The 15228-nt window shown below is 38.7% G+C and overlaps 4 protein-coding genes across 4 annotated transcripts; 2 read left to right on the top strand and 2 right to left on the bottom strand.

The window, feature by feature from the left end:
* The first annotated feature begins 2867 nt into the window (after positions 1 to 2867).
* On the top strand, positions 2868 to 5578 carry LOC120007421 (tetratricopeptide repeat protein 4 homolog). Its single transcript, XM_038857625.1, has 8 exons — positions 2868 to 3038; positions 3132 to 3344; positions 3424 to 3615; positions 3708 to 3908; positions 4030 to 4110; positions 4696 to 4813; positions 5199 to 5291; positions 5453 to 5578. The coding sequence occupies exons 1-8, from the start codon at positions 2934 to 2936 to the stop codon at positions 5524 to 5526; spliced, it is 1077 nt and encodes a 358-aa protein (XP_038713553.1). The 5' UTR covers positions 2868 to 2933; the 3' UTR covers positions 5527 to 5578.
* Positions 5579 to 5771: 193 nt separating this feature from the next.
* Positions 5772 to 7555, bottom strand: LOC120007420 (ammonium transporter 1 member 4-like). Its single transcript, XM_038857623.1, has one exon. It carries the CDS (start codon positions 7527 to 7529, stop codon positions 6063 to 6065), a length of 1467 nt encoding a protein of 488 aa, XP_038713551.1. The 5' UTR covers positions 7530 to 7555; the 3' UTR covers positions 5772 to 6062.
* Positions 7556 to 8855: 1300 nt separating this feature from the next.
* LOC120006873 (alcohol dehydrogenase class-3) lies at positions 8856 to 13159 on the bottom strand. The gene is made up of 9 exons (XM_038856990.1): positions 13001 to 13159; positions 12734 to 12870; positions 11376 to 11422; positions 10939 to 11264; positions 10700 to 10782; positions 10510 to 10585; positions 9563 to 9720; positions 9331 to 9492; positions 8856 to 9237 (listed from the first exon to the last, which is right to left on the bottom strand). Exons 1-9 carry the CDS (start codon positions 13032 to 13034, stop codon positions 9121 to 9123), a joined length of 1140 nt encoding a protein of 379 aa, XP_038712918.1. The 5' UTR covers positions 13035 to 13159; the 3' UTR covers positions 8856 to 9120.
* A 1246-nt stretch (positions 13160 to 14405) lies between these two features.
* LOC120007944 lies at positions 14406 to 14973 on the top strand. Its single transcript, XM_038858437.1, has 2 exons — positions 14406 to 14581; positions 14697 to 14973. The coding sequence occupies exons 1-2, from the start codon at positions 14499 to 14501 to the stop codon at positions 14923 to 14925; spliced, it is 312 nt and encodes a 103-aa protein (XP_038714365.1). The 5' UTR covers positions 14406 to 14498; the 3' UTR covers positions 14926 to 14973.
* The last annotated feature ends 255 nt before the right edge of the window (positions 14974 to 15228 follow it).

Here is a 15228-nt window from a genome sequence, read left to right as displayed (position 1 = left end):
TGACAAAATTTTGCTGTTTAGCCCTTAAAATTAGGTTTTAACAACAGCACAACCACATGTGATAGCTGCAAACCCACCAAGCAAACCATTGAAACATCAGTCACACTCCAATGACCAGACAGCAACCTCTTCCCAAATAGAGTTGTCAAGGCAGCAGAACATACAATATATCAAGCACATCAGTACTGTTTCTACTGCCAATTACACACAAATTTTGCTGACAAAAAAGGCACCTCTCACCTTGTGGCAATGACTTACAGAAAGAAACAACACAATTCAGTTACTCTTTAGACTTTTATTTATCTTCATTTGAATGAATCAATGTACATGGAGATACAATTCTATTGATTTCAATACTACTTACTTCTTTGTACTGAGTCTACTGACCAACATCCAATACATCAGATGTTGGGAACGAAATCAACAATAGAGAATAAGCGAAAAAATAAAGCAATCGAAAACAAGACACAAAGATTTACGAGGTTCGGCCAATTGTGCCTACGTCCTCGGAGTTGCAGAGAGTTTCCACTATTTCAGAGAAAGAATACAAGATGAGGCTTTACGGTGACAATCAAGTCCGATCACCGTGCGCAAAACAAGCTCCATACTAAATCCCAACATCATACATTACACTACAATCTTCAATACTATTATCTTCACAGGTTAGCACACTTTCTTTCCCATTCTCTTAAGCTTTTGGGACAACCTTTGTTTCACCGTTGAAGACTTGCATATCCTTTTGGGAGAACACCAAACTGACTTGCTGCGAGGTTTTTGGTCTGCCGCCTTTGGCAAATCAACTACATCAATTACTTGTATTCTTCTCTGCCTTTTACATCGTTCATAGTCTTGTTGGAGTTTCCTTTTGGTGGACTCCAATTTCAACTCAATGAGGCTTTGTGGTTTCCCTTTCCCGCATTGAATTACCTTATTTTTGTTGTCTGCTTTGGTTGCTTTTGAATCCACAGGTGCACAATTACGAACAATGAAGCTTTGTGGTTTCCCTTTCCCGCACCGGCTTCCCTTATTTTTGTTGTCTAATATGGTTGCTTTTGAATCCACAGGTGCACAATTAGGCACAATGAGGCTTTGTGATTTCCCTTTCCCGTACTGAATTCCCTTACTCTGGTTGTCTACTTTGGTTGCTTTTGAATCCGCAGGTGCGCAATTATCGATCTCGTCGAACAAGTTGCTATCCATAATCCAGCTGAAGTTAGATTCGGAATTGAAGTAAGCTTCGTCCATCGGAGGACAGTCCGGTCCAATTCCTTCAAAGTCGTCCGCATGGTGATTTTGTCCTTCGATTCCGCTGTCGATTCCATCAAAAAAGTTGTCGTAGCTCCATTGAAGTTCAATCTTAGAATACATATATGCTTCTCCTCCTCTGTCAGTTGGACAAGGTAGAAGGCAAGCATTCTTTCTTGTCATCTTCTTGCTGCAATAATTAGAACATCAAGATTAAGCATAACATGTCATTAACCAAGTTCATTATTTTAGGCCAAGAACACGTCAAAGAATCGTTGATTTGGCTTATTGTAATTAACAATTAGGGTTAGATTCATCAAAGAAGAAAAAGAACTTGTTCATCTAAAATTCTCCAAATTTATAAATGGAAAACACATAATCATCAATAAAGAACTTGTTCATCTGAAACAAACCCTATGGCTAAGAATCCATTGCAAAAGTTTCCAAATCAAATCACATACTGCAGAAAGAAATATTGAAACTAAAAAGGGAAGAAATTTCATGAAAGGGAAAAAGAAAACCAACCTCAAATTACTTGATTGATGAAGAACGCAAGAATTAGGAATTGAATCACGAATTCTCGAACGCACGCACGGAGCTTCTTTTACAGCGAACACAGCACAAAAATTAGGAGACTGAGTGAGTAAGTGAGTGATTTACTAGGGTATGTAATGTAGATATATATACTCTAACTTGCGTCATAAGTTTCTGTCACACACACTCAGAGTAGGGAATGGAGTGTGTTTCATTTATATTAATTATTACCATCTCATACTATGAATAATATGCTGACTTGTCCAATGTGATTGGCTTTCTTTCATAGTTGCATTAATTGAATGCATACATACATACATACATACATACATACATACATACATACATATATATATATATATATATATATCATTTTCCACCATTTTGAATTTTCGGATAAGATTTAGGGATAGGGGGCTCCAATTCTTCCCAAAACTATATTAAATCATGAATCAAAATGTGCAATTGAGTATTTTAGTGTTCATAATGTTAGAATATAAAAGATTTTGAGAAAAAAATTTAAATACTAAATTTTAAACCCTAAACACTAAACACTAAAAATTAAACCCTAAATTTTAAACGGTAACCACTGATTTCTAATTTCTAAACTATAATGTCATTTAAAAACACGATTTAAGATGATTTTTGGAAGACAATTGGAATAAAAATTGGAGTTAGGAATTAGAGCACCTCACATCCATCACATTTAGGTCTAATTGTGTGATTTGGGTATCTAGTTTTTGGGATAAGGAATGTAATTATTTTACATGTAATCAACTACCAAATTATTTATTTTTATTTTTCTGTGTTATTGAGTATTTTGATGACCATAATCTTTTGAATATATTTGATTTTAGAAAGGAAAAAAAAAGTTTAAACCCTAAACCCCGAAATCTTAAACCCTAAAATCCAAATTTTGAACTCTAAACCTCCTTTAACCCTAACCCTAACTCAAAACCCTAAATACTAAATTCTAACACTCTTAGATCATAATAACCAAAAATAATAATTAAAAAACTTAAGGGGTAATTACTAATCACTAATTAATTAGTTCTAACTACATCATTATAGCGCCTTTTTTCTCTAGTTTCTTCTACACGACTTCTAAATTAACGTCCTCTCCGTCTTCTCTCTCGCGCCCATCTCTGCTACTAATGGCGCTCTTGATGGAACCGGGGACGGAGCCCAAAACCGAAAGCGAGATTGCGGACCTTGAAGCTATTACCGCTCTTAAAGAGTCTACAGCTCTCGAACTCAAGGTTTCTCCTTCTCAGAAGAATTTCTTCGAACATGTGCTGTGCAGAAGTTTACGTTTTGGCTCTTAGCGTTCTTTGCGGTTGTTTGCTTTGCAGGAGAAGGGAAACGAGTATGTCAAGATGGGTAAGAAGCATTATTCGGATGCTGTCGATTGTTACACCAGAGCAATTCATCAGAAAGTTCTCTCTGAAGCCGAAAACTCGCTACTTTATGCGAACAGAGCCCACGTGAATTTGCTGCTGGGGAATTACAGGCGTGCTCTCACCGATGCCGAGGAGGCTATTAAGCTTTGCTCGACTAACGTCAAGGTTGTGATGCATTTTCATTCTTAGTTTCTTGTTTGTTTCTTCAATATTTGTAAGTGTTGCCCGTTTGTGGATTATTTAGGCACTGTACCGAGCTACTAAAGCAGCTTTGGCCTTGGATTTGTTAACGGAAGCAAAATCATATTGCGAGAAGGGGCTTGAGCGTGATCCAGATAATTTTGAGCTGAAGAAGCTATTAAGGCAAATTGATTCGAGAAAGCTTGAAGAGGAACAACGTGAGGCTGAAGTTAACAGGGCCATTGCAGAAGCTAAGGTATGATAATTGGGATCCGTTAAAATATATATATTTTTTTATTTACCATGACCCTGAAGATTGATGACCATTTTGGTGTTGGAACTTTACAGAACCTGCACTCTGCAATTGAAGACCGGGGCTTGAAAATGGGGATGGCAACGTTCCGAGAACTTGTTGGACTAAGGAAGCCATTACTGGACAAAGATAAAATACTTCACTGGCCGGTTCTTCTTCTGTACCCAGAGGTCATGTCCAGTGACTTCATCGAGGACTTCTGTGAGACTGACATGTTTTCAGCTCATCTTGACATGATATCCTCTTCTTTTATTGTGTGTTTTAGTTATTCCTTAAAGCTAAATCTGAGACACAATGCTATTAGCTCACATACATATGTGAACTCTCTGAATTCTGAGATCTCCTTAACTTGCAAACATGTTTTCTGAAGGCAGTCCACCGTTGCCATGGGATAAAGAAAACAATTACACTCGGGAAGTTATTGAACTGTACTATGAGGTATTTATTTGTATCTAATTTTTCATCATGCTTGCTTTCATTGCTTCATTGTTCTGTCTTTTATTGTATGGACACACTGTATTGAAAGCACATGCTTCTTCTTCAGTAAGACTTATTATTTGTTGAAAGATCTTTACAAATACCTTTAGCGCATTATTGGCAGATGTCAAACTTGTGTTTTTTTGTTATTATTTTGCATCTTAGATTCTTGCAAAGTTAATAGTTCTGGAAGGGTAGCAGTAGATCTTAATATCGCAACCCTTTCACTACTAATGTAGTTTCTGTTGACTGGCTCCCTAATTAAATTGGATGGCCAGGAGAAAGTTAACTAGTTCCTGCTCGTGAAAAAGTGACATGAGCCGTTTATGCTGTGGTTGAATCTCGTTAATTCCCTGCTGGTTGTCTTGGCATACTGTGCATGAGACTATGCTGCCGTCCTCTTCAGAATTTATGAAATCATTGGTTTAAACTTCGTGTCTGCATCTAATCTCTTCTTCTAGAAACTTTACATTTCTATTAGAAGCAATTTTGACATTCTTTTCATGTTTCTTTCGAGTCCTGATTCTTATTTAATAAATTCTTCAGGCTGTTTCTGGAGTTCTTTTATCAAAAGCAAAAGTTCTCCAATATCTCCTAGAAGGAACTACCGGTGCTCAAGCAGAAGGCATTGGCGATGGAGAGAAGGATGAAACTGAAACTGCTGGTAGTATCTCTTTTTCTTTTTTTTCTAATTTTTCATCAGACCAGCCTCTGTTGAGTTGCTTTTTCCCTTGTTGACTGTACTCTAATGTGGAGGCAGGAAGTGCTTCATCCATACTATAATTGGAGAGTCATTTTTCGGCATCTATTCAAAAAGAAATACCGAATATCATCTTCTTTTCTTCTCTTTCTTCTGCCTCATAATTAGCGCAGCTACTAAAAACTCTGCATTATAGATTATTTTTAGCACACTTCCAATTGACTTACATTACCATTTTGTTCTATATGTTTTTGTTATCAAACGTTAGTCTTCATTATTTTGGCAAAATCCTCAGCTACTCTACACCCTACCACCTTATTACTTAGATTGCTGTCTTTGGTGTTCTCAGGCCAGGGATCTTCTAAATGGATCAAAGTGAATGAGAAGAGAATGCTTTATGATATTCTGAAGGAACCTAACTTCATTATCACAGGAATCCCAGGTCTTCACTTATTTCCCCCTTTTTCTTTTGTGTATTTTATGCAGTTATCAAACATACATCTGCATTCACAGACAATGCATACACATTTCTTGATGCTAAGATATGTCCATTATACTTAATTGATCTCCTTGTTTCCTCACTTTCGGCTGCAATACACGCAGTCTTTTACGTCGTTTCTAAAAGATCAAGCTTCTACAAAGACTTCAGAGCTGGAAAATGGACTCCACCGTTGTGATAATTGGACCAAGCACATGTTAGAGATGGGGGAAAAAATCAAGAGTTATTAACAAAAAAAGCTTGCCGTTGAATCAAAGCAGTGAATCCTCTACCTTGAATTTGAGAAGACGGACAAACGGTGTTTGCTACTGATCCTTATGAGTTCTAGGCTGTAAGACATGATGCATTTCAATTTTTTGTAATAGTTTCTGCTTTGTGCTTGTGCTTTAAGAAAGGAAGTAAATGAGTATGAACATGTAGGAGTTGATCTACAATAAAACTGAATAATTTATGATATGAGTTATTTACTTGTTCTGTCACTGCAGCTTCCACATAGATATATAGTTTCCAGTACGAATCATAGAGTTTGTAGAAGAGCAACCAGTTCAAGGTTTTATACATTTTCCAGAAGTATAGTACTGAGTGGACTTATTAACTCATGCTTATCTCATTACTTAGAAACAGAACCAACTGTAGAAACTAATTTGAATGTAAATAATGCTCCTAGTAAACCCTAAACCCCAAAACCCAAATGCAGCCAAGCTTTCACTTTCCTCAACAAATTCCCCTCTTAGCTGCATCATCTTGATATTCATCTGTATAAACATAAGCAATACCACCATGACTAGTCAAGTCCATCCCTGCCATCTCCTCTTCTGCTGTGATCCTCAGAAGTTTCAGCTTATGCAGAATGAAAAACAATGTCCCCATTGTCACACTCACCCATCCCACAACTACCAAAATCTGGACAGCATGAGCTGCTAATAACCTTGCTCCTCCTCCCATTACCAATCCATATGGCCTTCCAGGTAACCCTGGATACACCTCATTCACATACTCTTTCTTTGCAAACAGTGCTGTGAATATAATCCCCCATGAGCCACAACCACCATGAAGCTGCGCCGCCTCCAGCGGATCGTCGTAATGCAGCTTCTCGGCCAGTTTGTTGCAGCCAATGAGAACCCAAGAGGCCACAAACCCACATAGAACAGCTGCCCAGGGATCAACAACAGAACACCCACCTGTGATAGCTGCAAACCCACCAAGTAAACCATTGCAAACATCAGTCACATTCCAATGTCCGGACAGCAACCTCTTCCCAAACAGAGTTGTCAATGCAGCAGTGCATCCGGCCAATGTGGTGGTCACCGCCGTTCGACCGACTGCACTCCATTGCCCGTAAAAGGAACCACTTTCACCATAAGCCTTCAAAATAGTGACAAATGAACCAGGATTGAATCCGTACCAACCAAACCACAATAAGAAAGTACCAAGAACAACCAATGTACCACTATGTCCACGCAGAGCGACGGATTGGCCTGCGTGATCAAACCGGCCTATTCGAGGCCCTTCAATGTATGCACCCCATAGCCCAGCAATGGCACCAACTAAGTGAACAACACCAGAACCAGCAAAATCAATAACCCCAGAACCAAACAATAGATTCTCTGATCTAGCAGGGCTAGCCCACCCATCAGTAGACCAGAACCAATGAGACACAATTGGATAAACCAAACCAGTCAAGAAAGATGAATAAATCAAATATGCAATAAATTGAGTCCGCTCTGCAATTGAACCACTGGTGATCCCAGCAGCCGCAATCGCAAAAGCCCATTGAAACAAGAAAAAACTGTATTCAAAAGACTCTGTAGGGAATTCAGTCAAACCAAAAAAGTGTTTCCCGATGAACCCATTCGACGGTGTCCCAAAAGCAATGGCGAATCCGAAAATGTAGTAGAAAAGACCACCGGCTGCCGCGTCAATGACGTTGGTGAGCATGATGTTCATTGTGTTCTTCGCTCGAACAGAGCCTGCGCAAAGCATGGCGAATCCAAGCTGCATTGCAAAGACAAGGTACGCTGAGAAGAGCAGGTACGTGTTGTCCACGGCATAACCCGTCTCAATAAATTTGTTCGAAATGGCTTCGAATCGGCCGCAGATGTAATCAGCAGCATCCGTAGCATTAGGGACGCCACCTAGAAGGGTTACAAGATCGGAGGCGGAACACGATAACGACGCCATTTCAGAGAGAGAGAGCGAGTGCTCTGTTTTTGTGTTGCAGAGGAATATAAAACAGAGGAGGGTGAAGGTATACTTGTAAGGGAAAAGAATCTGATAGGGTCCGGATAATCCTTGATTGGCCAGGAATCTCCTCAGTAAGAAATATGAATTAAGTTGGGATTCTTTAGAAGAATCACTGGAATACACTACTCTCTCTCTCTCAACTAATATATATATATATATATATATATATATATAGTCAAAAAACGAACTCCCCCAAATTTGTTGGAACTTTGAAGAGTCCATAACAACCAACCCACTCCAACAGTAGGTTAAATTAAATGTCTTAGAGCATATCTAATGGGACACTTGAAACCTATTTTTCAAGTGTTAAAAAAGAAGATAGAGGTGATGAAAAGTAATAGAGAGATGATAGAGAAAATGAGTCTGAAGTGTTAGAAAGTATGAAGTGTTGATGAATAGCGTATATTGTGAGACCCACACATCCAATTAAATTATGCCACGTAGGAGAGAGGAGAAGAGAGAGAATGATTTTGGAATGCTTGATATTGTATTTGTCATTGGAGTTGCTGCCGGATTTTGAATCATACAGTGAGACCACCAACAAATGGTTCAACCGGTTTGACCGATTCATCGGTTTAATTAATTTACTTTTAGTTTTTTTAATATTTGTTACATCATTATTTTTAGTGTTTTATATAGTAACTACTTAAGTTGTTAATAATAATTAATAAATCAATATAATTAATAAGAAGTGATACGAATACTATGGTACATTAACAATTAATAATTTAAATAATTAGAGTTAACTACTTATTGACACAATTAATAATAATTTAACATAAATAATTCTAATTTGAGGTAATTATACCGGTCAATCAGTATGTCGACCGGTATACTACTGAATGAACCAGTATTTGACCAACCTGGTACATTAATGGTATTTAATTGAATCGGATCGGTGAACCCTTGGTTTCTGGTTCAACCAATTCGTCCGGCCAGTATAACCAGTTCTTTAAAACACTGGTTAAATTTAATTGAATAGCTCCGAACAAGCAAACACCACACCACCTTCCTCATCTCTACCTATTGCAGCAATAACAGAGTAATCTTTCCTTACTGCCTACGTCCGAATTTACCTTATGGAGGAAAGGGACTCCAATATTTCAGAATTGAGTCCTGCTAGAGTAATTATTCCATGCCTGAAGATGAAGATGATGCTCACAGTATAACCTTGTCGGGTGGTTCTGAATCTGATGAATATTCACTGGAGATCGCTCACGAACCACCTTATTCCTTGACATTCATATCACATCCAACCAGAGATTACATAGAGGCACAACACATTACTCAAAACGAGTTAATATGCAAAAGGTATTATTGTATTCACACGTTGGTTGCACAACTCACAATAAGAGGACTTCAAAATCAGACATAAGAGACTTTTCAAAAGGAGTTTTGATCACACAGCCCATTTCCTCATATATAGACAATGCATCAGGATCTCTCTTTCCATTTTAAGGACAAGACAAAACAAATTAATAAGTTTGGCTTGAAAGAAACATATGCAGAGCCCTGTAGATCATCCGGTCTAGTCTTGTGTCTTAAGCACACACCTGAGGCAACCCCCTTCGTGCATCAAATCAAATGCCTTGTTGATATCCAAGAGAGTCAGGTTGTGGGTTATGTACTCATCAACCTTAATTTCCTGGAATCACAGAAGAGTTTGTTATGAGACCTATTGGAATTGCCAAGGAACTGTAATTAAACACATGTTGATGATGTGCTGATGATATTTTACCTTCTTCATGTACTTATCTACCAGCCAAGGAACTTGTGAACGGCTCTTGAAACCACCAAAAGCTGTTCCTTTCCAAACACGGCCAGTCACCAACTGGAAGGGACGAGTGGATATCTCCTGACCTGATGCAGCAACACCCACAATAACCGAGGTTCCCCAGCCCTGAAGTATATAAACCACATCAGTACTGTTTCTACTGCCAATTCCACACAAAAAAAAAGGCACCTCTCACCTTGTGGCAACACTCCAAAGCAGCCCTCATCACAGAGACATTTCCAATACACTCAAAACTATAGTCAACACCACCATCCGTAAGATCAACAATAACCTGTTGGATTGGCTTGTCATGGTCCTTTGGATTCACAAATTCAGTAACTCCAAAATTCTTTGCTGCAAGTTGACAACAATCATTTTTATTATATACTAATGAGCCAATATAAGCACAACAACAAATATTTTTACCCTGTATTTTTTAGTACGCTGTACTAGACCCTTATTTCTACCATCCACAAGCCCAAGTGGTTGCAAGGTGTTTCCTGCTAGAATTTTCAGCACCCTTTAACCATAGGAATTTAAGAACTGGAATACAAAAATATACATAGATTTCAAAAAAAAAAATGTCTAAACAGAAAGTTTCCAGATACACCTCATAGGGTGTTTAGCTAGCTTCACCAAGGAAACTCAAGTGAGGAAAAAAAAGAAGAGGAAACTTGATATCTCATGGTAGGGAACTTGATAATGAATCTAGGATAACCCATACAAAAGAGGTGGAAATGTGGAATGAATCTTAAGTGAGATTGACCGAGAGTTGGAGGACAGTAAAAACAAGTTATCATTGAGAGCCAAAAAATTACAGAGATATATAAATTTTTTTCTTTAACACAATAACTTTTAGTCAAGCCAGTTTAATGAATGGTCTTAAATTTATGGCAGTAACTATGACAAACACAGGATGTGCAAAGCACTTCCAAATACTAAGCATGGTGTCATCATCTAGCATACGCACTAGAATGCATTTACTCAATTGAAGGACAGAGAACAAATAGTCAAAAAACAACCTCATTACCAGGGCAAGAAATTACAAGAATACCCAGAAAGGAGGGGGGGAAGCAAAAGCACGAACTGCAACACCACATAACACATGCAAGAGAAAAGGGAAACAAGATAATAAAGATGCACCTGTATCAAACTTTTTACTGTCAATATCAATGCCAATAATTCTCGAAGCACCAGCAGCCTTTGCACCCTCAGCCACCTATCAAATTATAATTAATTAAACAAAGAGGTTAGGCAGCCAAAACAGGTTCATTACTAGGTCTGATTATAAAGCCTCAGAAATAGGAATCAAACATAAATATTCAAAACTTACAGCAAGGCCAACAGTACCAAGGCCAAAAACAGCAACAATAGAGCCTGATTCTACTTTCGCTGTGTTCCATACCGCTCCAAGACCTAAGAGATAGATGAAGATCTTTATCACATAACATCAGGGTTACTAGATGAGAGATGGCTTAAAGATTACACATATCCCCAGAAACAGGGAATAGAGAGCAAGAGAGAGAGAGATTCCAAAGAACCATAATGCACTAATGTGAAGCAAGGTCTTACCAGTAGGAACACCGCAACCCAGAAGGCATACTTTGTCTAAAGGAGCTTGAGGATCAATCTTTGCAACACTAACATCATGTACAACTGTATACTGGCTAAAAGTTGAGGTTCCCATGAAATGATAAATTGGCTTTCCATTTACGGAGAAACGGCTCTTTCGATCATTCATCATAACACCAACTCCAGTTGCTGCTCGAACTTTTCCACAAAGATTTGTCTTCCCCGATTTGCAAAACTTGCATTCTCGGCACTCTGCCTGGTAACACGGGATGACATGATCACCGGGCTGAACCTCAGTTACACCTTCGCCAACACTCTCCACAATGCTGCACCGAAATATTCAATCAAATCTTCCATCTCAGAATCAAAGAGAGAAGAACACCAAAAACCACGGCAATATCTGAGATACAAATATCCAGTATAAAATCTACACCCACCCAGCAGCCTCATGGCCAAGAATGCACGGGAAGAGGCCCTCCGGGTCCTGCAAGACCATAAAGTTGTCCTTATATCAGCCAGGAACAACTATTGAACAGAAAAACTTGAATGAGACAATATTATGAAACCTCAAAAAGATGCTCACTCCAATAACACTCAAACAAAGCACCGAATCCATTCCAAATGGCATCATTTGTGATGCCGGAAGAATCCCACATCGGTTGTGGATTACTCCAGGGTCCAGCTTATAAGCTTGGGCAAACCTAACATTGGTAAGCCGGTTTTCCCGTGCTTAGTTAGGCTTGGGTTTGTGGTTGGGCCTTGAGAGCCCGCGCTTGTGTGGGCCCATGTCGGTCCATTGACTCCCCTTGGGCTTGACGCAGTTATGCTGCATCAAAGTGGTATCGGAGCCCGATTCACGTGAGGGTCTGTGTGACCATGGCACGGTGCCTGTGGTCATGCTGGGTTGTGCGCGTGGACGCGCTTGTTCTAAGTGGGAGGGATTGATGCGGGAAGAAGAATCCCACATCGATTGTGGATGACTCCAGGGTCCAGCTTATAAGCTTGGGCAAACCTAACATTGGTAAGCCGGTTTTCCAGTGCTTAGTTAGGCTTGGGTTTGTGGTTGGGCCTTGAGAGCCTGCGCTTGTGTGGGCCCGTGTCGGTCCATTGACTCCCCCTAGGCTTGACGCAGTTACGATGCATCAATTTGATACCATACTCAACCAGTGAAAATGCAACCCCCCCCCGAGTCATCTTATCCTCCTTGTTTTCCAAAAGGACTAGTTTCCATGAGTAATAGGTACGAAACTAACATAGATTATAAGCAGCATGTCTGCTGCGTAATCTTGGTTTAACCCTCATTGTAGGGCATCTTCTCAATATAAATGACTTCAATTTGGAAAACAAGAGGTGAATTGAGCAGATAGGAGAATTCACAGAGCCTAAAAAAGTAGTGTGGGATAAGCCCCACAAAGTTCACAGAAACAAAAGCACATTATATTTTTAGTATAAATGAAACCAAAATTTATGCTGGGAATCAATCAAGCTGACTACATCTAATGCCAAAAATGTTGATAAGGATGCAATGTTTATTTCCATGATATTCCACCACCCTCAAAATTTCCCCACAAATCATGTTGGAGACACCATTTCAATAGAACTGCTACATAGACCATGATGGGTGTGTCCATGACATCACATACATAACCAAAGGAGGGAACAGTTGATGAACACCAATTGACAACAGTGTCAATTCCATATTACTAAGTGGGCGAAGAACATAAACCATGAGAATCACACTATACTCTATACATATAGATCTACCGTATTCACGGAGAAAAGGATGAGTGTATACCTTGCCACTCCAAGTGTAAGCATCAGTGTGGCAAAGAGCAGTAAACAAAATCTTAACGCGGACCTCCCCAGCCTGTGGTGGAGCCACCTGCACGTCCTCAATCACCAGTGGCTTGTTCGGCTCCCACGCAACCGCAGCTTCAAATTTTCATTTGCACCCAAGTGGATCGACATTCATTAATTAGGGCTTTGCACACAAACTCTCTCTTCCAACACATAAATCATATCCATATAAACACGAAGATTGAGAATAGACAGGGAGACGTACCTTTGCAGGTGATGACCTGACCTTGAGTAGCCATGAATGGAATTGCACAACAAGATCCAGTAAGGTAGGAAGGACTGGAAGTCGGCGAGAGAGACGAATTGGAAATGGTAGATTTTGAGCGGACAGAAACGAAACGAGATGGTTTGTTTTGCTGTGGGCTTAAGAGATCACACCGCCAGTCGACGGCCCGTTTTATAGTCCAATGGGTTTTTCACGGGCTTTAAAAGCCTATACCTGTGTAGACAACATGTGCTATATACGACGTCGTATTGCATGATAACAATAAGGTAAAAGAAAGTGCCCAAATTGTATTTAAAATTTATAGATATACACATCCATTGGAGCAATACTATTGTGGCTACGCCCTGAGCTTTGGCTCAATTTGTTATGTCGTCATACGAGAATTTTTTGTACGCGTGAGCTTGATGAGCTGAGTTTAAATTCATATCGATTATTCAAAAGATAAACTTGTATGATATATCTCTCGGATAAAAAAAAGTTGGGAGTATTCAAATATAGTTGTAGTTTTCAAAGAAAAAAACACAAGACTATTTTATTAGTGAGTTTCTTTGCCAATCAAGAATTAACACTCGTTACTTCGTACACTAATATTCTAAATAAGCTAAAAAAGAGTTAGATTCAATGATTGATGAATTATTATGTATTTTTGTGATGTGACATTAGACAATGGTCAACGTTTCATGTAACCATTTACAACTTGTCAACCAAACAAGAATATGATAATCGGTATGGTAGAGGAGTATGTTTGTGTTAAATGCATGTAATTACATTGGGAAGAAAAAGGGTGTGCAATATTAATATTGAGCAATAACTCTCAAATCACCCACGTTAGATAAGCAATTGAAAATTTATGTATTAGTTCGGTAAGAATCAAACTCATAACTTCTAAAGAGGGAAAATTCTCTATAAACCATTAAGATAAGGGTTGATTCTTTCAAATCTCACGTTATTAGTTGTAGATCGAGATGCCTGAGAAAAAATAAAAGATGCGAGGTGCCTAAAGAGAGTGTGACAAATGAAATATTCGTGCGAGCATACGTTAAATTTTGACATAACTTATTTCGTCGTCGGATGAAAAAGTTATATGTGTGTGAAGTTGATGACTTGCGTTTAGATTTATATCGAATGCCAAAAAAATAAATTTGGATTGTGTCGTTTTGACAAACTTAAATAACAAAGTGAATCGAAATACGAAAGAATTTAGAATTTAGGGTAAGAATTTACAATTTAGGGAGAGAATCAAAGGGCATGTATATGGTTAGAAATTTTATATGGGTGATTAAGATATGACATGATATGACAAGTCAATGCATAATAATGGTACATCGATCCGTGTTGACTGTACCTAGCTAAGACCATTGACTCCACACATGGCTAGAGATACCTTATACCCTCTTTTTGTTTCCACGTTCCCTCTTGAGTCTTCACCCTAGCTCCTCTCTCTCTATCTCTCTCTCTCTAGCTTTATTATTCTTTCATGGCTGAAAGCTTGAGAATCACAGTCGAAAGGAACCCTTCAGACGCACGGCTTTCAGAGTTGAACATCAAGTGCTGGCCTAAGTATATATATATATCTCCCCTCCCTCTATCTCTCTTGATTGTTTTTTGTACGTCTGGGTTTATGTATCTAATTCAATTTTCTTTATGGGATATATATGTATGTATGTATATGCAGATGGGGTTGCTCTCCAGGGAAATACCAACTAAAATTTGATGCAGAAGAGACATGTTATTTGTTGAAAGGGAAAGTGAAGGCATACCCAAAAGGGTCTGAATCAGAATATGTGGAGTTTGGAGCAGGAGATCTTGTTGTAATACCAAGAGGACTCAGTTGTACTTGGGATGTCTCTGTAGCCATTGATAAGCACTACAAGTTTGAGTCTTCTTCTTCTTCTTCTTCTTGAATTCATCACTACTGATCATCAATTCAATTGTTAATTTCCTTCTTCTAACCATTTAATTTACATACTGATTGATTGCTTCTTTTTTTTTGGGTTTATCTTTCTGAGTCAGAGAAAGGGGAAGAAATTTGTCAAAAAGTTTTTTTTTTTTTTTTAAATATTATGATTTTTATTGTTCCCGTTGACTGGTCAAATGGGATATTTTCTTCTCCTTTGTTTGTTGCTCTCTTGATGAAAAGAATATGCCTTGCCTTTGCTTTGTAGGGAATGATTTGGACACCGGCTTTGTTTTGTTTTATTACACAG

This window comes from Tripterygium wilfordii, chromosome 10 (genome assembly GCF_013401445.1).
Source record: "Tripterygium wilfordii isolate XIE 37 chromosome 10, ASM1340144v1, whole genome shotgun sequence".
In the NCBI taxonomy this organism is placed as follows: domain Eukaryota; kingdom Viridiplantae; phylum Streptophyta; class Magnoliopsida; order Celastrales; family Celastraceae; genus Tripterygium; species Tripterygium wilfordii.
The sequence above is the reverse complement of the archived record's forward strand: the minus strand, read 5'-3'. Positions and strand labels throughout refer to the sequence as shown.